The sequence below is a fragment of the Orcinus orca genome, chromosome 14 (genome assembly GCF_937001465.1).
Source record: "Orcinus orca chromosome 14, mOrcOrc1.1, whole genome shotgun sequence".
Taxonomy (NCBI): Eukaryota; Metazoa; Chordata; class Mammalia; order Artiodactyla; family Delphinidae; genus Orcinus; species Orcinus orca.
The window spans coordinates 9,285,723-9,310,653 of record NC_064572.1 but is presented as its reverse complement, the minus strand read 5'-3'; the positions used below and the strand labels follow the sequence as shown (position 1 = coordinate 9,310,653).

The 24,931-nt window shown below is 42.3% G+C and overlaps 1 protein-coding gene and 1 long non-coding RNA gene across 3 annotated transcripts in view; both read right to left on the bottom strand.

Annotated features, from left to right (window-relative positions):
- The window catches only part of DISC1 (DISC1 scaffold protein), a 352,385-nt gene that overhangs the window by 180,348 nt on the left and 147,106 nt on the right, over positions 1–24,931 (bottom strand). For both annotated transcript variants that reach the window (XM_049696800.1, XM_004281592.3), the window contains exon 9: positions 17,702–17,890. In XM_049696800.1, coding sequence (XP_049552757.1) covers positions 17,702–17,890 — 189 coding nt within the window. The remainder of the gene's footprint in view (positions 1–17,701; positions 17,891–24,931) is intronic.
- Positions 8,332–15,246, bottom strand: LOC125960971 (uncharacterized). The gene is made up of 2 exons (XR_007471230.1): positions 11,155–15,246; positions 8,332–10,235 (listed from the first exon to the last, which is right to left on the bottom strand). It is a non-coding gene; the product is annotated as an uncharacterized LOC125960971 (long non-coding RNA).

Sequence of the window (24,931 nt, the reverse complement as noted above, 5' to 3'; positions counted from 1 at the left end):
TCTACTTCACCCGAAACTCTGTCTTCTTCTCACCTCCAAGCCCTGCTTTCTCCTGCCCCAAATGTGCTTCCCATACTTTTCTGTTTCAACTTTTCCATGTCCTAAGTCACAGCTTAGGTATCATTTATTCCAGAAATCTTTCCCTGGCACCCATGCTTCACCATCACAGCACTTCCCAGGCTGTACTGCAATTGTCTCTTTTCTGCTGTATCTCCCAGAGTTCTCCCATCTCTGAAGCCTGGACACAGAGTGACTGCTACAAAAATTAATTGAAAACAAGGGCAGATTTTCCATAAATCTAATAATACATACACTCCAGGGCCCTTCACCTTCATGGGGCCCCTCCAAGCCCTGTAACTAATTTTGATTCATAATTTCATGTCGTTTTTCTTAAATAAGACCTACCTCCAAATTGCATATGTTTCAGGGATCCCCTGCTGGTTACACGAGTAAATGAGGCGGAAACTGAGGGTCACAGAAGTGAAACAGCTACCCCATCTCGGGTCCCACTTCATAACACAGCACAATCAGGATCTGAATTTGCATATATCTGACCATACAGCCTCTGCTCTGCCGGTGCCCATACTCAGAAAGTCAGCTCATCGTGCTGGCCTCAGGAAAGAGAATACATGCTTCATAGGACTTTATAAGGAATTATTCCTAAAAATCTCCAAAAGTACCTACCCAGGAGTTGGGACATGAATGATTCTGAATATAGGACTGTTGGGTGAATAATACTTTGAAACACCTCACGTCACAAATTCCATTCAGTTCTCAAATTCAGCATCCACCTAGTTGATCCAGGCTTTACTAAGCCCCTATTCTATATGCAGAGCACAGACCCGGGGGTTGTGTGTGGGGAGACTAACGATCTCAAAAAGCTGTCACAAAGGTTGGGAAACTAGATGTTTAAACAAATAACTATGAAATCTGAAAAAAGATTTCAATTTTTTCATCTTTTTTTTACTGTTCCTCTTTGTTTAATATCTTGCTCTTTTTTTCTCTAAGGAGGTATCTCCCACCCTCTGCTCTAAGTCTGACTATGTTGATGAATTACCGGCTCTACTCAGCCACGGAGCTGCCTCGGTTACAACCTGAATGATATTTAAGGGGCCCAACTGAAAGCTGTGAACTGGACAACAATTGCACGAGATTTTCACAGTGTCACTGTAAACACCCTCTAGGGAAGTAGTATTTCCTTGAAAAGAAGCCAAATTGAACTTAGCCAACAGTATAAGTTAAGAAGTTAGGGATGAAATAGGGAATGGCCAATTCCCTCTCTGAGACTAAGCACTTACAAAAGCCATTTCAAACTTCCCATTTGGGGCTTCCCTGGTGGCGCAGTGGTTGAGAGTCCACCTGCCGATGCAAGGGACACGGGTTCGTGCCCCGGTCCGGGAGGATCCCACATGCCGCGGAGCGGCTGGGCCCGTGAGCCATGGCCGCTGAGCCTGCGCGTCCGGAGCCTGTGCTCCGCAACGGGCGAGGCCACAGCAGTGAGGGGCCCGTGTACCGCAAAACAAAAAAAAATCCTTATCCCATTTGTAAAATTTGAAACAGCAGGGTATACAGAGCACCAGACACTGACCGTCAGCTGGATAACTACTGTGCAGCCTGGCCGTGAGGCCAAGAAAAGTGGCTACTGCCCCTCTCCACCTCCCTGAGGGCCGGCATGCAATCCCTCAGGCCTAAAGAGGGACCCAGACCTGGCTGGTGCCAGGCTCCGCCTTCTGGAAGGGATGTGACCTTGGGCCAAACCTCACGCAGCCTCAGCTTAGTCAATAACAATAATAGTAGTAGATAATATGATAATAAAGATAACAGCATCAACCTGTTGGAAGATTAAATGAGATAAAACAGGTAATGCATGCAGTTAATGAGCTATTCATTTTAGAGTTTTTAAAGATTTTTTATGTACAGTAAGATTTACTTCTTTGTGTATGTGTGTGTACAGTTCTGTGGGTTTTAGCCCATGGATGGATTCCTGTAACCATCACTATAAACAGGTACAGGGCAATCCCAACATCCCCAAAGATTCCCTTGTTTTGCCTCTTTTCGGCCAAGACCTTCCTCAACCCCCTGACCTTGTCCCCGGAGGTCTGGGCTGTCCAGAGTGTCATATAAATAGAGTCGTGCAGGATAAAGCCTTTGGAGTCAGCTTCTCCGATGTGGCATAATGCATTTTAGATGCACCCAAGTGTTGTCATATTAATAGTTGCTCCTTTCACTTGCTGAGTAGTATTCTACTGTGTGGATGGACCATAGTCTGTTACTCCATTCATCCACTGAAGGACATCTTGCTGGTTTCCAGTTACAGGCAATTGTAAATCATGCTGCTATAAACATTTGTTACACGGTTTTGCATGCACATAACTACTTATTCCTATAGGATAAACAAATATCTAGAAATTGAATTGTTGGGTCACCTGGCAAGGGCAGTGTTTAACTTTATAAGAAGCTGCAAAGCCATTTTCCAGAATGGCTCTACCCTTTTACATCCCACCAGCAACGTATGAGACATCGAGTCATTCCACGTTATTGTCAGCACTTGGCATTGTCAGGACTTTTCATTTTAGCCATAATAGGTGTGTAATGTTAGTTATTTAAGATGGAAACATTTATATGTGACTGTACCTAATCATCTACTTTATAAGATAACAATGTTCAGAAGCAGCTGAGGTCACAGAAATCAAGTTTCTTTAATGGCTAACCACCACCTTGGAAACATCTAGAAATTTCCAGCACGGCAAAAAGGCATCTCATGGTCTGGCTCTTCCCCACTTCTTCAGCCTCATCTCCTGTCGTTCTCATTCTTGGACCCTTCACCCAGCTAGATCAATAATAATATTAAGTAAGATGGATTGAGTCCTGACTACGTGCCAGGGCACTAAGCCACATCCGTCACATGTATGATTTCATTTCCACCTCTCACTGCCCTGTAAGGCCCATATTAGCAGGAATCTTATTTCTGTATTACAGAGGAGAGCACTGATACTCAGAGAGATTGGGAAACTTGTCCAAAGATGCACAGCTGCTACATGGCAGGGCTGGGATTCGACCCCATCAAGCCCCAAACACGACGTGCTCCCCAGACCCCTGAGTCTGTGCTCTCCTCTTGCTGAGAGGCTCACGCTTTGCCTTCTCTGGGAAACTCTCTCTGGCTCTTGCAAGGCACGCGTAGCAGTGCTCATCTCAGCTCTCTCATCAGCCTCTGTTTCTTTATTTCATCCCTCTCCACTCGGTGTCCTGCTTGCCTCCGCCACCAATGGTCACAAGCATCTGGAGGCAGGAATCAGATCTTTTCACCCTTCCTTCCCCAGCGCCTGGCACCTACGAGGTCCTCAACCCCCGCTGTAGCTGTCAAGCCGAATGAGGGACCAGGCAGGTCCTACAAGAAACCCTGTTGCCCGGAAATTTTAAACATAAGCTGACAGTCCTTCAAAATACATCCATCTAAGACCATTACATACTGCGTCAAAACTTACAGTCAGAGAAAGGACATTACACAACCTTACATATAACTCTTGAGACAGACTCAGAGCTCCACCCCTGTCAGCATCAGACAGAATTTGGGATATAATACAAGAGGACAACAGAGACATTCACCCAAGGTTAACAGCTTTAGGCCAAAGGGCAAAGAAGAGTGGGAGAAAGAAGGAAGGAGCCCTTCCTCACATTCATGCTATAATGGTTTGCCCTCTTATTTACATAAGCACTGTGGGTTTTTTTTTTTTTTCTCCATTTATGTGTAGCAGGGCTATTGCAATGTTTTATTCCTCTCTTTCTATCACTCTCAATTTACAAGGATCATTTTTGAGAGTAAATTAATTAAAAAGCAATTCATTAGCCCAGAGAGCACCTTGAGGGATGTGGACTCTTTGCCTCTGGAAAATCTGACTGCAAACCATTCCAGAAAGATGGTGACTCTGCCACTGGAGCACAGCTCACACCCAAGAAAGGTCTGGAAGAGGCAGCTCTCCACACTGTCTGGATTCCATGAATAAAGTTGAATGAACAGGTTAATTTTTTAAATTGAGGCATTAATGGTATCAAATGGCAATAATCAGATGTTTCAGGGGACACAGAATCTTCTCCACTGTTCTCCCACGTCAGGAATTTGAAAACCATGGAGACATATGTACAAACGAATGAATCCAAGGCTTTCTATCCAACTTTCCTATCTAGTGATAAGTGTTTGCAAATTCTAAAGGCCTGAATACAGAAGTTTAGCCTCTCACAATTCAGAGCAAAGCAGCTTAGGGACAGAAAGAAGGAAAGTGAGGGGCTGTTCGTCCGCAGAAACTTATTAACATTCCCACCATGGCAAACCTAATTTGCTGTTCCCAAGGCCCATGAAGAAGCATTTCCTCCAGCCTAAGCTCCCATGACCCACTCCTCCAACTGCATTATCAGGTTCCCAAGAAATACCTGCTTTAGTTCTACGGTAGGTTTGTCCCTTCACAAGCTCCACAAAAGCCCCATCACCCGGACTCAGGGTCATCTCCTCACCTCATCCTGTCATCAAAGTTCATACGTGGAGAATTAAATACAATCTTGTTCCCGTACTTAAATGCAGATCATCTGTTTTTTAAAGTAAGGCAGAAAAAAAGATACCAAACCAGTGTCTTGAAGTCCAATGTCTCTACACAAGGTTTTGGAGACCCCATCACTGTCATGCTTCAAGAAAGGAAAAATCACCTCATATAATTGAGTCACAAAGAACACAGAGGAGGATTTACTTCAGAAGTTTCCATCTCTGTGTCCACATAGTATCTAAGGCCAAACGATAGGCATGTTTCGTGTTTGTAGTCAGATGTAAACAGCTCTACTTTGGAATAAGAAGCATCATGTCTTCCCTGTATATATGTGCACACCAGCGCCCTGGTGCATTTCACAATGACAGCCATGAGCTGGTTGATGTATCTAACACAGCCTGGCAACACAAGATGACCTTCCTAATTGTCACGATGAGAAGCACCATTGCAAGGGACTTTGAAACGTATGGTAAACTCCACTATGCTAAAATATAATAGCTTCTTCTGTGGGGCTCATGATGAATATTAATGTCAGGGCTCCTGAGGAAAATGTGCCCTCAATTTTATATTCTATAAAACCCCTTCAATACCAAAGAGAGCATTTATTTATTGTCTTCAGGCTTCTTCACAGATGCTGTTAAATATTCCATTAAACATGGCAAAATGGAATGAATAATCATGGAACACTGGAGGGGGTTGGGATAAAGATCCCCTTAACAGTATCAAGCCAAGCTCCAGGCAAGACAAGAACAAAATGTCTTGGACTAAAAATACAGGTTCAAGGAGGACACAGAGTATACAGAGAGGGGCCTCCCTGGTGGCGCAGTGGTTAAGAATCCAGCTGCCAATGCAGGGGTCACAGGTTCGAGCCCTAGTCCGGGAAGATCCCACATGCCGCGGAACAACTAAGCCCGTGTGCCACAGCTACTGAGCCTGCGTTCTAGGGCCCGCGAGCCACAACTACTGAGCCCACGAGCCACAACTACTGAAGCCCGCGTGCCTGGAGCCCGTGCTCCACAACAAGAGAAGCCACCGCGATGAGAAGCCCGCGCACCGCAACAAAGAGAAGCCGCCGCTCGCCGCAACTAGAGAAAGCCTGTGCACAGCAACAAAGACCCAACGCAGCCAAACATAAATTCAAAAGAAAAGAAGAGTATACAGAGAGGCAAGTCAGTGAGCTCTGCTGCTAGAGAGTGTCTTCACAGAGATCTCAGGGGAGCCGCTCCTGGAGAGATGAGGGAGCACTTCACACGCTGCATCCGAGCACGCAGAGACCGAGGGAAGTTGAGCGGGTCAGAGGAAGTGGTCAGGGTAACGCCCAGAAGGGATGTAGGGAGTGGGCACTTGGGTGGATGAGGGTGCGGGATATTCCAAAGGTAGAGGAAAGAAACCCGCAGCCAAAAGGCATAGGAACAGGTGATTGGGGCGGTGGGAGAATCTGATACCCAAGAGCAGCAGTAGGCAAGGCGGTGCCTTCCTAAACCCCAATCGTAGTCATTTACGGTGATGACACATCGTCCATGGAAAGAGATCTTTGACTTAACATCCAGCACTGCTTATTGTCTGTGGAGAGAAGGGGAGAGACATGCCGCAGACCCAACTGCTCTCCATGAAAAACCAGTGACAGTTTCAAAGGTCACCCCATCTGTCTGGCCCTCACCACGCCAGGCCAGCCTCCATCACCAAGTCCTGTGACTCTCCCACAAACTGCAGCCTCAGCGGCCCTACACACCATCAGCAGACACGCTCCTTTAGTCTGTGAGATAACAGCATGCTTGGGAAGAAGAAAATTCCTATCGGCAGGAGCGGTTTTTCTAATGGATCTATTTAAGTAAATGGGAAATTTTTTTAAAAGGCCAAAATACGGTGAAGTACTCAATGTAAGATGCGTCGTACAGAAAAAGTAAGGCAATGGACATGACACTGCACGTTTCTCTCAGCTTCTTTATTTTAATGGTCGTGAAAATGTAAAATGCTCCCTTCCACAGATTTCTTGTAAAAAGTGAGATTGGTCTATTATGGTCCCAATTGCAGCTGTTCCCTCTATATCACAGTTGTTTTAAAGGCCAGGGCCAGTGAATGTTAATACACCGGGTGGAAACAATGCCTCTACTCGGGAAAACCTACGTTGTTTGTTCAATGCTTTGCACCCTAAGCCTCAAGACGTTTCAGAATTCACTCTGTTACCTCAACATGTTATCACTGTTATAAAGATTTCTCCGCTTGGTCCTTTATTAATCATGATACTGGGTTAATTTCACACATATACACACAACATACAAACAGGAAAAAACAATAATAACCATATTAGGTAAAGATTAGGAAACCATCAAGTTCCCCCCACCCCTCCCCCCAAAATAGGACAAGGGTTATGGACAACACACAATGGAAAAAATCATAAAGGCACCAAAAAAGCAAGTTCAACCTCATTATTAGTCAAATATATGCCAAAATAAATCATGAATCAAATACCATTTCATTATTGTTATGATGCTACATAATTTTTTTAAGAAATAACCTTTAGTGTTGGAAAGAATGGACTGGGAGTATCAATTAAACTGGTATAATCTTTTGGAAAGTCTTTGCAGGATGTATCAAGTCATAAAATGATTGTGCTTTTTGGCCCAGAAATCCCATTCTCACTTCATCTTCAGAAAGGAATTCGTAAACTGATCATTAACCGAATCAAAATAAGGAGAGAGTTAAGGAGGTCATGGTATATTGATCCTTAGAATGTTATACAGATTCTAAATACTAAACCGGAACGCTGTGTTACAACAAGGAAATGGAAATACGTGATGAGGAATCCAGCTCTGGAAACAGACAGGTCTGAGTCACGTTCCAGCTGTTCACTCCCATCCACAACGCTCCCAGCTCACTGAGCCTCCGTTTCAGCATCCGTAGAATAGGATGATTCATTTTTCTGAACGTACAGCCATAAGGATTGAATGATGTAATGCTTTCATTACTGTCACATAAGGCTAAGAAGGTACAGTTGTGCCCATACTCTGAGTACAAGTGTGAAAAATGCCTACATGTGGTCCAGGCACTGGAGGGGACAGCAAAAATGCACCCAGGGGCTCTGCTACAAAAGTTGGATGATGGACAGTTTTTGTTCGATTTTTCAAATGTGTTTTATTCTTATGATATTTTGTGAAATAAATTAAAAATTGAAAAGAAAAAAAAAAAAACCCGCTAGAGCAACTCCAGGAATTTCATAAGCTTCAACATCAGAGGATTCTTGTGTAATCCGTCAGGAAAATTACTTCACCTCTGAAGGCTGCTGCATTCTCAGGATTCCAGACACTGGGGAATTTCAGTGTTGGGTGACCTTCTCAGGGCAGACCTGGAGTTTGGTATTCAGCCCCTACTGTTCCTCAGTCTCTGAAAAGAATACAGGGTTGGGTGAAGGGCAAAAAGACATTCGCCAAATGCTAATTTATGTGTCTTGCTGATACAATTGGGACACATGGACCAAAGTCAAACGCTGGATCAGATACAAAGTTAAAAAGAGGCTCAAGGACTTCCCTGGTGGCCCAGTGGTTAAGAATCCGCCTGCCAATGCGGGGGACACGGGTTGGATCCCTGGTCTGGGAAGATTCCACATGCCACGGAGCAACTAAACCCATGCTCCACAACTACTGAGCCTGCGCTTTAGAGCCCAAGAACCACAACTACTGAGCCAGCGTGCTACAACTACTGAAGCCCGCGCACCTAGAGCCCGTGCTCCGCAACAAGAGAAGCCACCGCAGTGAGAAGCCCGCGCACCGCAACGAAGACCCAACGCAGCCAGAAATAAATAAATAAATTTATTTTTAAAAAAGAAAAAAAGAGACTCAAGACTCTGGGACTCAGTCACCTTGTCCCAGCAGGACCAGGCTTCCTTTCATTAATTATACCCTGAAGTCATAATATATCTGCATTAGACTCTTTCTTGGGAAAGGCAATATAATATTTAGAAATACATAAAGTGTAAAGCAGCTTCAGTAACACAGATGAAAAGAGAGCTGCTCAAAACAGCGTAAAATAACCAAAAGTTTAACATCATTTGGCAAATGAAAAGAAAAGAAGTCTGGTTATCATTAAATTTAAAAGCAAAGTATGCGATCAGTTGTTAAGGAGTTATAAAAACTTCGGATAGTTTAATGTCAAAAGACAAATAAAATTACCTTCTATAACTATGTGAGCATGTGAGCTATCAGCATATCTGGTTTACACATTTTTGATGTCAAGTCAGTAGATCTTTAAGCAATTCCTGATTGTTTCTGCCATGCTATAAATATTAAATTGCAGTGTATTGGCTTAGAATTGTCCATCCCAACAGGGATCCAACCCTCCCCAATTACATAAAAATCTGGAAGGAAAGTGGATGAGGCAGGATGGCCCTCCCCAGAACTATGGTGGGACCTGGGCAGCAAAATTTGGTGCGACAAAATCATGAGGGCAGAAAACACTTACGAGCATACTCTCTCTCCTTTACAAGAGCTAGGAAAACCTGAAAAACCAAATTAGCAACAAAGGATCTCTCAAAAAGAATTGTCTCTCTTGGGTTGCAAAACATATGGCAGCTTCAAAGAAGAGGAAGTACACAGCAAAAATGGCAGGAGGCCATAACTCATGGCAAAGCCAAAGAGGAAAACAAGACATTTCTTATAAAATTAAGCATTGAAAAGACTGTGACAGTATAAAATAGGTCACAGCACCAATAAAATTGAATTCTGCAAAACCTCACAAAGTGGGACTCAGAAAAACAAAAAAAGAATCAGTCTTAATCTTGCAAAACGCTGAATTAAAGAATATAATAAATGTTGTTTATTTAAAGTTCAAAAACTCACTCGAGAGAAGCTTAGAATGGCCATCACATTTTGCAAGTTAATTCCTTGTAATTAATAGGGTGGCATATTAGTAAATTCTTACAGGCAAACAGGGCTTATCGTGGTTCTCCCCCAGAAACTCTGACTGGGGTATCAATATACTATTAATGCCTGAACTTATAGGAATACAAAGGAAAACACTGACATTTAAGCATTTGTGAACAGGAAGTTGAACTAATCATAGTTCTTTGAAAAAAATATCAAAAAGTGATTTGAAGTTACCAAATATGTATCCAGTTGAATTGCTATAGCTCAACTTTTTTCTCATTTGTGGTAGTATGCTAAGTCCCTGTTAGTCATCCTTCCAAAATAAAGAACTTGGGTTTAAATACAAAATATGTGAGTATCATAGGGGTGATAACCTATAGAACCTCCTAGCAATTTAAATGATCCATCAGGTGTAGGAAAACTGCAGGCAGTAGATCATCATTTCAGGCATGAAATATAGAGCGTGTACTCAGAAATTTCAAAAATGAAAACAGCCTCTCTTTTCAGGACACTCAACAGCATCAAGAGATCCTGTTAGTAGACTTTTGTTTCACAGTCATGACTCTGAGTGTGGTACTGAGGTAGGGGGTGGTGAGGGTGAGGGAAGGTGGAAAAACCTCATGTTTGGGAATCAGGTTCATGAAGAACATAAAGCCACATCAGAGGTGAAATCGCAGGAAAAAGGGATTCAAATCCTGGCCCCGATCCCTCATGTCTGTGTGACTTCGGACAAGGCGCCCATTCTCCCTAAGCCTCTGCGTCTTCATCTGTGAAACAGAGATGGTGCTGGGTTAGCCACACAAAGTGCCCAGATGATCAGACGAAATGCACGTGCAGCCTTGGCGTATAAAGGAGAGAAACCAACACTTGTTACTGAAGAGAAAGGGACAACATACAGGGGGTCATTCCTTCCTTTCAAAGAACATATCAAATCCATAAAAGCTAGAGCGAATCTGCGCACCTGGTCAAGGGATCTAATAAATATACGCTAAATATATACAATAAAGATCAAAGGAAGAAGAAATCCCAACAGCACTCACTTTTAAACCCATAAGGATTTATATGAGGCTAATATGAATAAGAGAATTAAGTTCCACTAATTCCAATTCAGTTCTAATAATCATAACAATAACACGCTATTTTCAGATCATAACGTAATGCTGAAGTTGTTCAGGTAACTGAGGGTAGTACAACTCCCACCCAGGGACGTTTAAACACAGGTGTGGAAAGATATAAATGGAAAAATAAAACAATGAGGCTAATGGAAGAAGAAGCAGGAGAATGTCTTTGTGACTTAGGACGGGGAAAGGTTTCTTAAACAAGACCCAAATATACAAAACTTCAATCACTAAGATGTATACTTTAAATATCTTACAATTTTGTTTGTCAATTATACCTCAATAAAGCAGAAATTTTCTTAAAAATGAAGAGAAAAAAAACAGGTGTGGGAAGTACAGGGGCACAAAAGACAATGCTGATGGATGTGAAACATTCTACAATACAGGATACAGGCCCACACCACAAACACCCCCTCACCCCCCCACGGCCAAGGGCACTCCTCCAGGAATCTTGGCATCCCGCTTACCACTATGCTTAGCTTAATCTTCAGGAAAGAGTGTATGAGTGTGCACAAGTGTGCACACACCAAGGTCTTCAAAAGCCCTGAGTCCAAATGATGAAATGTAGCAAGGGACTAGGACAGGCACTGACTGTCCTGTCAAACACCTGTCAAATACCTAAGATTCACATGTACCCACCTTATAATACAGAAGCAAGTTCCTGCTCCAACCAATCAGCATGTCAGAAAACTGCCTGTTGCAATTCGGTCTGAAATACCGTTGACGTTGTCATTGTATTCCCACCTAGGGGCTCTGTTAAGGGAGTATTGTTACGGGAGTATAAAAAGCAAATGGAGAGACAGGTAGAAAAGGAAGTAGCATCAGTAAGGATTTCTAAAAAATAACTGCATGGATAAAAATAGGAGAAGGAAATCAGAAATAGTTGAAAGCAAGAAAAAAAGGGAACAATGCTGGAGAGAATCATGGGAATTCAAGACCAGTAGGGACTAGAGTAACTGGAGTAACATGGAGACTTCCTCTCTGGCAGGGACTGTCTGATTCATTCTGGAACACAAAGGTGAGCACGGTGCCTGGCATATTGTAAGTGCTCAATAAATGCTTATTAAAATGATGGATGCACGCAACAGATGAATGGATAAAGAAGATGCAGTACATGTATACGATTGAATACTACTCAGCCATGAAAAAGAATGAAATAATGCCATTTGCAGCAACATGGATGGACCAGAGAGATTACAATACTCAGTGAAGTAAGTCAGAAAAAGAAAGACAAATACCATCTGGTATCGTTTGTACATGGAATCTAAAATATGACACAAATGAACCTATTTACGAAACAGAAACAGACTCACAGACATAGAGAACAGAGCTGTGGTTGCCAGGGGGGAGGGGGTGGGGGGAGGGTCGGAGTGGGAGGTTGGGATCAGCAGATGTAAGCTTTTATATAGAGGATGGATAAACAACAAGGTCCTACTGTATAGCTCAGGGAATTATATTCAATATCTTATGATAAACCATAATGGAAAAGAACATAAAAAAATGTACATATATATATAACTGAATCACCTGCTGTACAGCGGAAATGAACACAACACTGTAAACCAACTATACTTCAATAAAAAAATTAAAATGATGAATGCATGGGTGGCAATGAAACTTAGAGATCTGGTTCTCCTGTGTCATACATCAAGCACCTGGGAAGCAGAAAGAATTTCATCCATCAAACCTCACACCGCGATGCTATACATGCCAGGTGTGACGCGGGTGATGGGAACCAATAGAACGGAAACTAAACTGAGGCCTCCTATGAACTAATACAGGCTTTTTCCACTGCTGTGGGGATGCCTCCCAAAGGGATTATCACCATTGTTTAATAAAAGAGGAAGGAAGTTAATTACCAATTTCAAGCTTAGAAATTCACAGGCAAAAGTGGCTGAAGAGAAATAACCATACTCAGAGAGAGGCAAGAATAAACTAGAAAGAAGAAGACCTTGGAGAGAAACAAAAAATGCAAATGCATGTTTAACTGGGATCCTGATAACATAATTAATAAGATGAATCAAAGATAAATGATTAGAGATGCGAAGGCTCAGCTCACAGAAAAACCCGAGAAAAAAAGATTTTGTAATTTTAGGAAGAAGTTTCCCTTCAAAAGGTTCATATTATACATATATTCAATCTAAACAAACAAAAATTTCCACTCAGAGAGGCAGACACAATTAAGATATTCCCCATATAACAATCTAAGTTCCTTCACGTACAGAACCTGCAAGGGTCATCTGGTTCCCAAACAAATAGCTCGGGTCTCATTTACCGAAAACTCTTATCACGATTCTGGCCCCAAGACAGCCAAGTTGTCCACCAAGCAAATTTTAGTCAAAGCTCAGGGGAAGAAGAGACATTTGGTGTGTCTACAGAATGGGATCTCTAACCATCCCTTTAGGTTCTAGGGACCTAGGACCGGTGACGTCAGGTCACTGGAAGATTCCATATTTAAACTCAATTAGCCCAAGCCCTTCCTAATTCACTTCCATGGCATTATACGTTAACATAAGGTTTCTTAACATTTGGAGGAACTCAGAAAGACTCCTTCAAAAATCTGCTGAGTAACTGGATCTCTGTGTGGAAAAAATGTACAAAATCACAGATATGAAATCTGTGTACAGTTTCACAGTCTACCCATGAACTCCTGCCTTCATCCGCTAACTTTTTTTCTCAAAGGTGGTTGGTAACAGCCATGTGTGCTTTTGCATGTGCTATAAATCTATTCATGAGGACTTCCCATTACACTCTCAAAAAAATCATCTTTAAGAATTTAACACCACTCCACATTCCTGAAAACTTCGGGCTTTAAGCTACTTTTGAGGAAAACAGACGACGCTTCACCTATCTTTTTTGCTCTGGCTTCTAGGAAGTTCATGATCACATCATATTCTCAACCAAAATAAGTAACACTCATCATTAGCATTTTCTTGTCTCAACTTTTCCATTTTATTTGTTAATTTTGTTGTTTCCATCTTTGATATATACTTATATATATTCCAGGCCTCCATTTCTTCCCCCCCTCCAAAAATAAGGCAGATTTTATTCCCCTGTTCTAATTTTTCTTGAAAATTTTATCTAAATATAGCTAATAAATGTGGAAAGGGAGTGACTGCCTATATATGCAGAACCTGTAAGGCACACAATCTCTTAACCAAAAGCTTCTCCTTAAAGTGACTTATGAAAGATGTTTCACCAGTGGACTTAAGGGTTAAAAAAACTAATACCTCACTAAAGGGCATCATACTTCCTTTTATTAGCTATCAGGAGGTAGTCCAAAAATAAGGGCAGGATTGTATGGCCTTTCTAACCTAAAGCAAAAGGTAGGTACTAGCCCCAAACCATAACTGAAAAGTTACGCCACTTCAACTTTATCACCCTTAAAAACTGTCCCTTGGGACTTCCCTGGCGGCCCAGTGGTTGGGACTTCGCCTTCCAATGCAGGGGGTTTGGGTTCGATCCCTGGTCCAGGAGCTATAAGATCCCACATGCCTCTTGGCCAAAAAACCAGAACATAAAACAGAAGCAGTACAAATTCAATGAAGACTTAAAAAAAAAAAAACCCTGCCCCTTATCTGCCTTCCACTTCCTCCTTACTCAATGAAAGGCAAATAAATGAGTTTAAGCTGGACACAGACAGCCATCACTCCCAGAAAAAAACAGCATTTGACACCCACACTGAGAATCTCTTTACGCATTTCACAGACCCTACACAGATTCCTGACAGCTCACTGGGCCACAGGCCCCGCCAGATTTTTGAGCTACATCTGCAGTATCTTTTCTACTTGGGCAGCTCGCGTAAACTGGGAAAATTCATTAACATGCTAATGATACTCTATTTAAAATTCCAGCCCTGATTATTCTGTGATTAAATCTCTCCCCTTGACATCTGCTTCCTTTATATCTGAGTTATAGTACGAAATCAACAATATTAATAAAGTACAATACACATTACCAACTTATCCACAAGGGATGGAAAAACAGTTATGTAAATCTCCGGGTTGTCTTTTTTTTCTGAAAAGCAGATGTAGCAAACTGTAAAAAAAGTTACTGATTTTTTTTCATCCCACTAGTTCTGTCTGCTGCCACCCCAATCTGAATATCCAACTCAAGCATCTTCCATGAAAGACAATCAAACTTATCATTGCTCTCATTAAATTGGAAAATGAATTTTAAACTTTTTTTTTTTTTTTAAAGAAGATCCAAGGTCTGGGTCTGTGATTCAAACTAAGGGAAGAAAGGACTAATGTTTCATTTTAACATCTGGCCCCAGTAAATGAACAAATATTTGTGGTCTATTTAACTATTTTTAATGACATCGTGCTGGGTACTGCCAACGACGCAAATGAAACCTAAAGACAGTGTTTTCACCTCGATGGACTTACAGTCAGGCCAGAGACACAGGATGTAATGACATGGTAAGTGATCAGCAGAGCAAGTTCATCTGTGATGAGGCATTACACATACTCTTCCCATCATTAAGAATCCTCTGAATGAGACAGACTGTGCCCTAAGACTGCAAATCTCCCCTCCCGCTATAGAAACAGAACCCTTGTACACACACATGGCTGGGTCAGCCAACTTGGAGCCAGTGTCACAGAGCCTGGGTCCCTGACCGTCATGGAGTGACTTGTTCATCCCTGAATTGCCTTTTGCTCCCAAATGCCGCATTCTGCAATCACTGCTGGAAGTCAAAATCTGTTTTTGCGAACACTACACCGCTCATTTTTTGAATAGTCTTATTTTAAAACGTTTTATCTAAGATTAAAAAGAGTCAGCTCATGGTAATACATGCAGAAGCGTACTACGTCTTTGTATTTGCTCTATGTTTAAACTCGAGCACAGAGCTCCCTCCAGATTTTTAACTCTCAAAATGCAACAAATGAGAGAATATGGTCTTTGGTCTAGTCTGATTACTATCCATGGGTAAAAGCTTCATGTTACCAAGCAATTCTTTCTCTCTTTCTTGCTTTGTCTCTCACACTATCTCCAACCCAAGATTATTAATTTGGTTCACCCAAAGCCAAGTCACCTCAGATTGCTTAAAAATTAGCTTCGGCCTAAAGCAGAGGGAAAAGGGTAGCTGATCCAGCAAAATCCAAGTATGAAACATAAAGAACGCCTTCACCACAGTAATGAGCCATCTGCAATTTAGACTCATCCATGGTAACAATCTCGCGTTCCATTTGTTTATGTTTTATTCATCATTTTGAAAATACTTAGTGAAGTGACAATGATGAGATTCAAAAAATACTTTACAGCTCTTTTTTTTAAAAAAAGAGATATTAATGGCTTTCAAGAGCTCAACTGTTCAAATGAAAATATTGCTGCATCCTATTATATATAGGATGGATAAAAAAAGGTTCTACGGTATAGCACAGGGAACTATATTAAATATCCTGTGACAAACCATGATGGAAAAGAATATGAAAAAGAATGTATATATACATATATATATGTATAACTGAGTCACTTTGCTGTACAGCAAAAATTAACACACATTGTAAGTCAACTATACTTCAATAAAATTTTTTAAAAAAACAAAATATTGCTGAACTAAATTTGTCCAAACTGGTTCACATCTTTATTCTTAGATATAAATTTCCCATTTTGCACCAAAAGACTTGGGATGACAAGGTGAGACATTTCATAGTTATCATTTTTTATTATTTTTAAAATTTATAGCAAAAATTCATTTAAAATATACAAGGTTAGTCCTATAATAATGTAATAAACTGCACCGTCACATCTTAGAGGAATGTGTTGTCATTTCTCAGGACTATAGTTATATATTAAGCCTCAAATGCAGTCTCTAGTTACATATTTGGCAAAAACAAAGCTTTGACCTACAAAAGTGAAAAAAAGATAAGGCGTTCTGAGTTGTTGAACCAACTTGAGGGTGTCCACGGCTAAGAAGACACGATAATGCTTGACCATCCCATCTTTCATTCGAATAACTGTGAAGAAACCTCTCTCTACAAAATTTAGTAAGTCTTTAAAACTAAATTTATTCATAGTGAAATGACACACCTATTTCCGCTAGCTGATTTCATATTTATTTATTTGGTTTTAAATACTAATCTTCGTTTACTTCAATTTGTGGAATATTTTCAAATAGCCCTATTTCAAATCTGGCTAACTAATATCTCTATTCTTTTCTTATTTCTTTTTAAACAAGCATACTTTGTAAATACAGTCCTTTATTTGTATATATGCCTTTCACTTTCCTAGTAAATACTTATTTAGGGAAATGATTTACTATGCATGAACTTTGCCTTCCAACAACCTCTAGTTCCCAGGGGACGTGCAAGGGTGTGTGTGTGTGCGCACACACACACACACAATCTCAGGATCTTAATAAATTACCTCACTTAATTTGTACCACTTAACCAGCCTATGAGATGGAAAATACTCTTCTCATTTTACTGATGAAGAAACAGGTTCCAGCATCTAACATACTTTAAATCTAAATTTTCTTCCTATGATTTCATTCTGTATATTAGAAATTGAATCATCAGAAATTCTTCACTGTGTGTGTGTTTTGGGGTTTTTTTTTAAGAAATAGGTTTGGCTTTATCAATTTGGACTGAACCAACATCTTCTGAAAGTACTCCTCAGAGTGAAGCCTCAAGGTGACCTCCTTTACAGTTAACAACGGGACAGGAAAAGACCACACGAATACTTTAACTCCCCCAACAAACGGATACTTTGGCCAAGACGGCACCGGTATCTTCGGCATCATTCTTCCTGGGGAAAGCAGCTCTCAGAAAAGCCCACACAGAGAAGAGGCACTTCCTGGTCTTTTCTCAGTTTTCCCAGAGCCAGCCTGCTTTCATCTGCGACTGTGCAAACCAGAAGGCCGAGGCAAGGAACAAAAGGGAGATAATTGTCAAACAGAGAAAATTCTCAAGAACTGTGCCCAGGGGGAGATGGCTCTGAACGATCACAAGGCCATTAGCAAGTCCAGGGTAGAGGAGGGGGGAAAGACAGAAAATGAAAAGGCATCTCATGCGATAGCCAAACAAAAGCTGACAAGAAATTCTGCCGCATTGGCCGAGGCTCCTGCCAAAACTGTCCTCCAGGAAAAGTGCTGTGTGTCTCCAGGACACCCTTCACAGTGACGCTCACATAAAGCAGTACGATAAATAGCACACAGACACGAGACACCCGTGTGACCACTCACCATAGGCAGTTCTCCCCTGATCCAGTTCTCTCCTGAGGCTGCTATAATCTTCTTTAACACTTGCCAATTTCTGGACGTTCCTGGAACTCAGCACCAACAGTTTGTGGAGAAGTCCCTCCAGCCCTTCCCTCTCGGATGTTAATGATCTAATCTCCTCCGTGAGCTCCTTGGCTGTACAGAAATGGTTTCCTGCGGAAAAGGAGGGAAAACAAGCGTTGCCGCATCCCTACCTATGGAAGGTGCAGCGAGCGTGCACTAACAGTGTGGGGAAAGGGGGATGAACTTTCCAGCTACATCCAACTGCATTCACAGTCTTCTGTGGGGGAATCTGGAAACACACTGACTGTCCTCCTCAAGCTGAAAAAACCACCAGTCCCTTTAGCAACTTATTATATTCTGTTTTAGGGGGGTGCATGGGCTAATTCACGTCCTTCTGAAACATGATGACACAAAAATATCACAGTGAAGCCCAGGGCAGCCACATGGCATCATTCCATACAAACGTCCCAATGTCAAAGAGGTGAAAGATTGCAGTAGGGTGGAAAGGGACCGGGCCTCGGAGTCAAACTAGACCTAAATTCAAATCCCCAGTTCAAATCCCGGTTACACAAACTGCATGACCTTGAGCAAAGAAATCAGGGCAAACTCCTTATAAGATATGATTGTGCATTACAGGTGGCTACAAGAATAAATGTGAAATTCTATAAAGCTCTGAGCATTGAATTTATTAGCAGGGTTGCAAGAATCAAGGTCAATATACAGAAATCAACTGTATTTCTAAGTATCAGCAGCAAATAATTGGAAGGTGAATTTTTTTAATACCATGTATAAGATATTTTATTTTATTTATTTATTTTTTTCATGTATAAGATATTTTAAAACTCAAAACACTTAGGGGTAAATTTAAAGAAATATGTGCAAAACCTCTACACAGAAAACCATTTTAAAACTTCTGAGAGAAACTAAAGGAGACTTAAATAATTAGAAAGATATACTGTATACACATACATTGGAAAACTGAATACTGTTAAGGTTTTCACCTTCCTCAAAATGACCTACTGATTCAATACAATTCTAATCAAAACCTCATGTGGGTCTTTTGTAGAAACTGACAAGCTTATTCTAAAATGGTAAAAGAAAATGCAAAGGCCTAGCTAAAGCAAAACAATCCTTAAAAGGTAGAACAGAGTTAGAGGACAGTTGCTACTTGATTTCAAACTAACACTGAAGCTACAGTAAATGCAGACAGAATGGCACTGGTGTACAAACAGACAAACAGATCAATGGAAGAGAACAGACAGTTCAGAAGTAGACCCACCCTCACACAGTTAAGTAATTTTCAACCAAAGTGCCCAAGCAAGTCAATGAGGAAAACAAAAGACTTTCAACAGACGGTACTGGAACAACTAGCTACCTATATGGGGGAAACATTAACCTTGATACCTACCTCAAATCATACACAGAATTTAATTAGAGATGGATCACAGACCTAAACGTAGAAGTGAAAACTATAAAGCTTCTAGAAGAACATATAGGAGAATATCTTTCTAACTTTGGAGTCAGAAAAACTTTAGATAAGACACAGAATATACTAATTATAAGAGAAAAAATGAATAAATGGGCTTCATCAAAATTATAAACATCTACTCCTCAAAAAATACCATTAAGAAAATGAATAGGCAAGCCACAGACTGGGAGAAAATATTTACAATGCATACATCTGATGAAGGACTTGAGTCCTGCAACTCAACAGTTAAAACACAAATAACCCTACTGAAAAGTAGGCAAATGACACCACAGGCACATTACAAAGATATATAACTGGGGCCGAAAAGCGTATGAAAAATGTTGATGATCATTAGTCGCCAGAAAAATGCACATTAAAGCCGTAGGGATTCCACTACAAAACCATTCAAGTGGCTCAGATTAACTGGACTGAAACTGCCTGGTTGACAAGCACGAGGAGTTACCAGAACTCTCCCGTGTGACGGGAGCATGAAATGTACAAGCACTTTGAGACAGGTTCTGTCAATTTCTCATAAAGTTAACATACACCTATCCTTTGATTCAACAATTCCACTGCTAGGTATTTACCCAAGAGAAATTATTGCAGGAAGGAGGACCCCTTCCAGGGCCCGAGAGTGGGCTCTTGTCTAACACTCAGAAATGAATTGTCTGAGCAGACACACGTGCTGACAAAGCAAGAGACTCTATTGGGAAGGTGCGCCCGGGCGCAGAGCAGCGGCGCAAGGGGACCCAGGAGGACTGCTCTGCCACGTGGCTCGCAGTCTCGGGCTTTATGGTGATGGGGTTAGTTTCCGGGTTGCCTCTGGTCCATCATCTTGATTGGCCCACATCTGGTCTGACTCGGGGTCCTTCCTCGTGACGCGCGCATCTCTCAGCCCAGATGGATACCGGCACAAAGGGTTCTGGGAGGTTGGCGGGACATATGGGCCGGTGTCTCCTCCCTCCTTTTGGCCCCTCCCGAATTCTTCTGGTCAGTTTTCAACGGCAGTCCCTTATCGGGAACTCCTACTGTGAGACAACTCACAGTAGTATTATCGTGCCTGGCCAAGACAGGCAGTTTCGGTCAACAGTTCCCTAATAAAAATGAAACATGCAATCAACAAATACTTGACTCAAATGTTCACAGTTGCTTTACTCATTGTCCCAAACTGGAAACAACCTAAATGTCCATCTAGAGGAGAAGGTAGAAACAGTGGTACGTCGGAACTACCCAGCAAGGAAAAGGCACAAACTCTACATACACGCAGTGACGTGGGAGTATCTCAAGAAAAAGACACAAAAGAAGGCATACGACGGGATTCCGTTGATATTAACTTCTGGAACAGGCAAAACTAATCCATGGTAGAAGACGTCAGAACAGAGGCCATCTGGGCAACGGGAGATGATGACTGGGAACAGGTACAAGCGTGATGTTTCTGGGGTGATGATAACACAGGTGTCAAAATTCATGGAACTGTACCCTTAACATCTGTGCATTTCACTGAATGTAAATCATACCTCAATAAAAAAGGAAAACTGTATTAGGGAATATTTAAGTATGAAAATGATACCATAATTAATAAACATATCACATTAATAAGCACTCCATAAACAACAGTTATTGTTATTAGAGGGCTCCATTATATTTCCTAAGAGTTTATTATAACCATAATCATGATAACAGCTACTAACTTTCTCTCCTTCAAATCTCACCACAACCCTTGGTGATAATACACTCTATGTTATCTATTCCAAGATGCACTTTTTTTTTTACATTTTAACATCTCTGAAACGGATGTGTCTTACAATTACTGTTATCTAGGAGGTGGTCTGGATGAAGTTGCTATTACGTGATTGTCATTCTTGGTGGCCTGACTGAGCATCTATATCCCCCTGCTGTTTCAATGTACAAACCATTTAAGGACACTTTGAGTCCTGTTACCTTCTGTTGAGATGGATTTGTAAGATTAGGAAAGCACCAGCATTTAAAACTTGAAGAATGGTGTTAGCAGCTTGGCAGAAAATCCTACAGAAAACAGTAGTTCGTTCTTGGAGAAAAAGAAAAAAAGTTGCATCACCAGTCGCCTCACTGATGCAGAGGATGATACTGTGTGGAGAAACAGGAGGCTTGACTTGAGTCGAACTGTGTTTTAGGCCAGACTAAGTATGAAACATCTTAGGGAAACCTTAATCCATTCATTTTCCTTTTTAAAAGAGTGATATGTGATTTTTTCAAAAGCTTAACTACATCTAAAAGAGCTATTTCAATAAGTATAAAATAAAAACTCTAAGCCACAGAAAGCACTGTATCATTGTTTAATTGACAGCAATTTTTCCTTCTTAGTAGTATATAAAATAATGGCTCATTTTATGGTCACTAAAATACACATTGTTATCTCTACGGTGGAGAAAACTGAAATCTAGAGAATTACATATCTTGCTGAAGCTTCCATAGCAATAAAAGGCAGGGCAACTTTCCAACTCAAACATAGCTCCAAAATCCCTCCTCTTAAGTATTAAACTGTGCTGTTTATTTCTTTATTCTTATTATTTCATAGGCAGATTTCAATATGGTATCAGTGTGGGAAAGATTACACAATTTTGTCCCACTTTAAGGGCATTCTGCACACCCAGCCCATGCCATTTCTGTTACTGAAATCCACAGTTTCAGATTCCATGATTGCATAAATATCTTTTGAGACTATTTATTGTCTCTCACTATGTGGGCACATACGGAAAGGGACAAGGCACCGGCCCTGCTCTCCAGGAAGTTACATTGAATAAAGGGGATAAGATGTACAGTAAAAAAAAAAATAGGCAAATATGCTCTAGGAGGGCTCAGAGAAGAGTGATCATTCCAGAAGGGGAGACAGAGGCAGGTTCATCAGCAAAGAACGTAAGGTTCCCAAAAGGCGAAATGGGAACCTTGTTAAGCAAAGGGCGTTGTCTTGCGGGGGGTGGCGCTAGCAGAAGAGAGGCACGTGACCAAAGACGGGCCAAGACGTTGACAAGAGGGCTCCAAATGCCAAGGCAATGGGTTTGGACCCATTTAGGAGAAACGAAGTCCTGATAAGGAGAGCAGACTGGATGCCACAAACTTTGAGCTGTAAATGGAAACACAATGGAAACGTTTCTGGATCCGTGATTTCTACGTGAACAATGACCGGTGGGGGCCGTTGCGAGTGGAGCCCCCTATGAAGGGCCACAGAGAAGCCAAGGGACCTGCCACGCCGTGGGGAGACCGCGGGAGGAGCCCGCAGCCCCAGAAGTGTGATGGCCTCTGGACAGAACTGCGTGAGCACTCGCGAGGCCTTCAAGTTCCCTTCTTGGCCTGGGCTGAGGGAGCTCCCACCTTTCTGCTGGGCCGTATTTTCAAGCCAGAGGGTTAGCAACATGGTGGGGTGAGCACCGAGACTGCCCCAGAGACACCAGGCAGGAGATGCCAAGTGTGCAACTTCCTCTTGAGAACAATTCAGAGAGAAAAGACCTCCCAAAACAAACAGGAAGACGCTACAGAGACGGAGTGAGTGCCAGCATGGAAGGTTTCCTGGAAATACATCCTCAGGCCCTCCTGCGACTCATCACCGGCTCTAGAGGCCAGGGCCTTCATAAAACATGAGAGAGATCACTCCTTAGGGTCCTTGATCCGAAGGGGTGTGGCTTGGGAAATGCAGCGTGCTGTGCACGTTTCCCATACACAGAATGAGCGTGAATTCCCAGAGAGACAGATAACATCAAAAGCCATGCCACGATAAAACGCTACGCTGTCCTCGGTTAATATTTCATAAGCATTTTGGCCTCAGATCCAAGCCCATGGGGCGAATCTTGCCTGACGCAGCCCTCCCCGACTGCTGCAACTGACCAGAGCTCCGTGATGAAAACTGAGAAAAGGAAACGCTGATCCCTGTAGGAAGTCCCATCAGTGACCCGGGGACCCCAATCTCCATCACCCTGATGCGTCTTCCCTAAAGCCAAGGGGGAATCTGTGTACGGATGCACATCCGCCTTTGCATTGAGCTGCGCATACGCCTGCCTGCTCTGCAGCAAGCGAACCGCACTTGGGCCCTCATGGAGGTTTTCTAGAGCACCTGTCAAAATATTTTATGCTACAAGTAACACAATTAAAACTCTCTGGGTGCCTGCCAAGGCTGAAACTGATTTTACTCAACCTGCTGTTTCTAAGTACATCCTCAGTGTCTCTGAATTTTAAATCGTTACCCTCCTCTACTTCACGCTATCTGGGGGTTATTTTTTGAAATCATTATCTGAGTCTCATTTTATAGATGACAGGGCTCTTGTTGTGAATTCTCGTTTAGTCTTCCCAACAATCCAGGAAGGAGGTCTTGTAATGACTGCCCTTGGTTTCCAGTTGAAGAAACTGAGACCCAGAGAGTGACCTTCGTAAGGTCACAATGTTTCGGAGTTCTACGATCACACATGAGATTACTGAACTTGAACTTGGTTCTTCCAACCTCATGTTAGGTGCTTATTCCATCAAATACAGCTCAGTAAGGGACTTGGTCAAAACACGGCCACGAATCATCCGTAAAGGGAGGGAGAACAGAGATGGCTGAGGTTAAATCCTGTGCTCAGACGGGCTGTCTCACCCAGTCAGTCCACAGGCCTCACTGTTACCTTCACCGGGGGACGTGCACACGCACGGTACTCGCTGGGCCACAGACATTTCCATCTGTGACGATCCTCCTAAAGTTATCCTATTCTACCTACCCGAATCTGAGCTACTTCTTTTCGAGGGAAAAAGAAATAAAGCCAGTGTTGAACATAATCAAACCCCCAAATCATAGAGTGCTACACCTCTTCTCTGGCCTGACACCAGATCTTTCGAGGAATTCCAAGCTCAAGTCCACACCCGCTGGTTGGGCAGGACCACACCCTCTGCCTTCCAAGCCTCACGCTCAGCGACGTCAAGGCCACGATCACCAATCAACTGCTCCCCGAACCCCCTCTGCATGGAAGCTCCTTTGGCTGGAATTTGCCATTTTCCACCCGTTTTGTTTCTTTCTTCCAGTTACCATGATTTCCCGAGACACCGAAAAGCATTTTGTGTGAGCAGAGCCCCGGTTTTGCACATCAAACATTTTAGAAATGGTCACATTTGATAGAGAAGACAAGGGGAAGAGAACGCTGGAACACGGCATTTTACATGAAACACAGACTGCTTCAAATAGCTTGAGAAAGCGCGGTGCCTGGCGAGAGACAAAATATACAAACAGACGATGGTCAGATCATAAATAGAACAGAAGCCCAGCCTGCAGCAGCCTGCCCGGGAAACCCACCCCTGTGTACAGTGACCAGCCCAGGAGGCCAGCTTGTAGGAAGTCAGATGCCATCTCTAGTCACAATCCAGGAAGCTGAACAATAACTTCTGTAACAACCAGAGTAAGTCAAATATGCTCCCCTTACCAGTCACATTGGATGCTCTAGTTAACCCACCCCCAGCTTCTCCAGGCCAACAGCCTCCAATCACACGTGGAACCTTCCTTTGTTCCACCACGAAGCTTTCCCTCTCCTCTGCCTGCCTTAGAGTCTCTGCTGAAACACAAGCGCTGGTGGTTGCCTGCCTTGCTACGGTAAGCTCTGAACAATACCCTTTCCTTCTTCTCACGTGGTGGGTCTCTATTTCCACCCTGGATAAACATCATCTTTGAAAAATCTTTACCGAGCCTATCAGGTCCCCCAGCCATTGATCTAAACCATGAACTT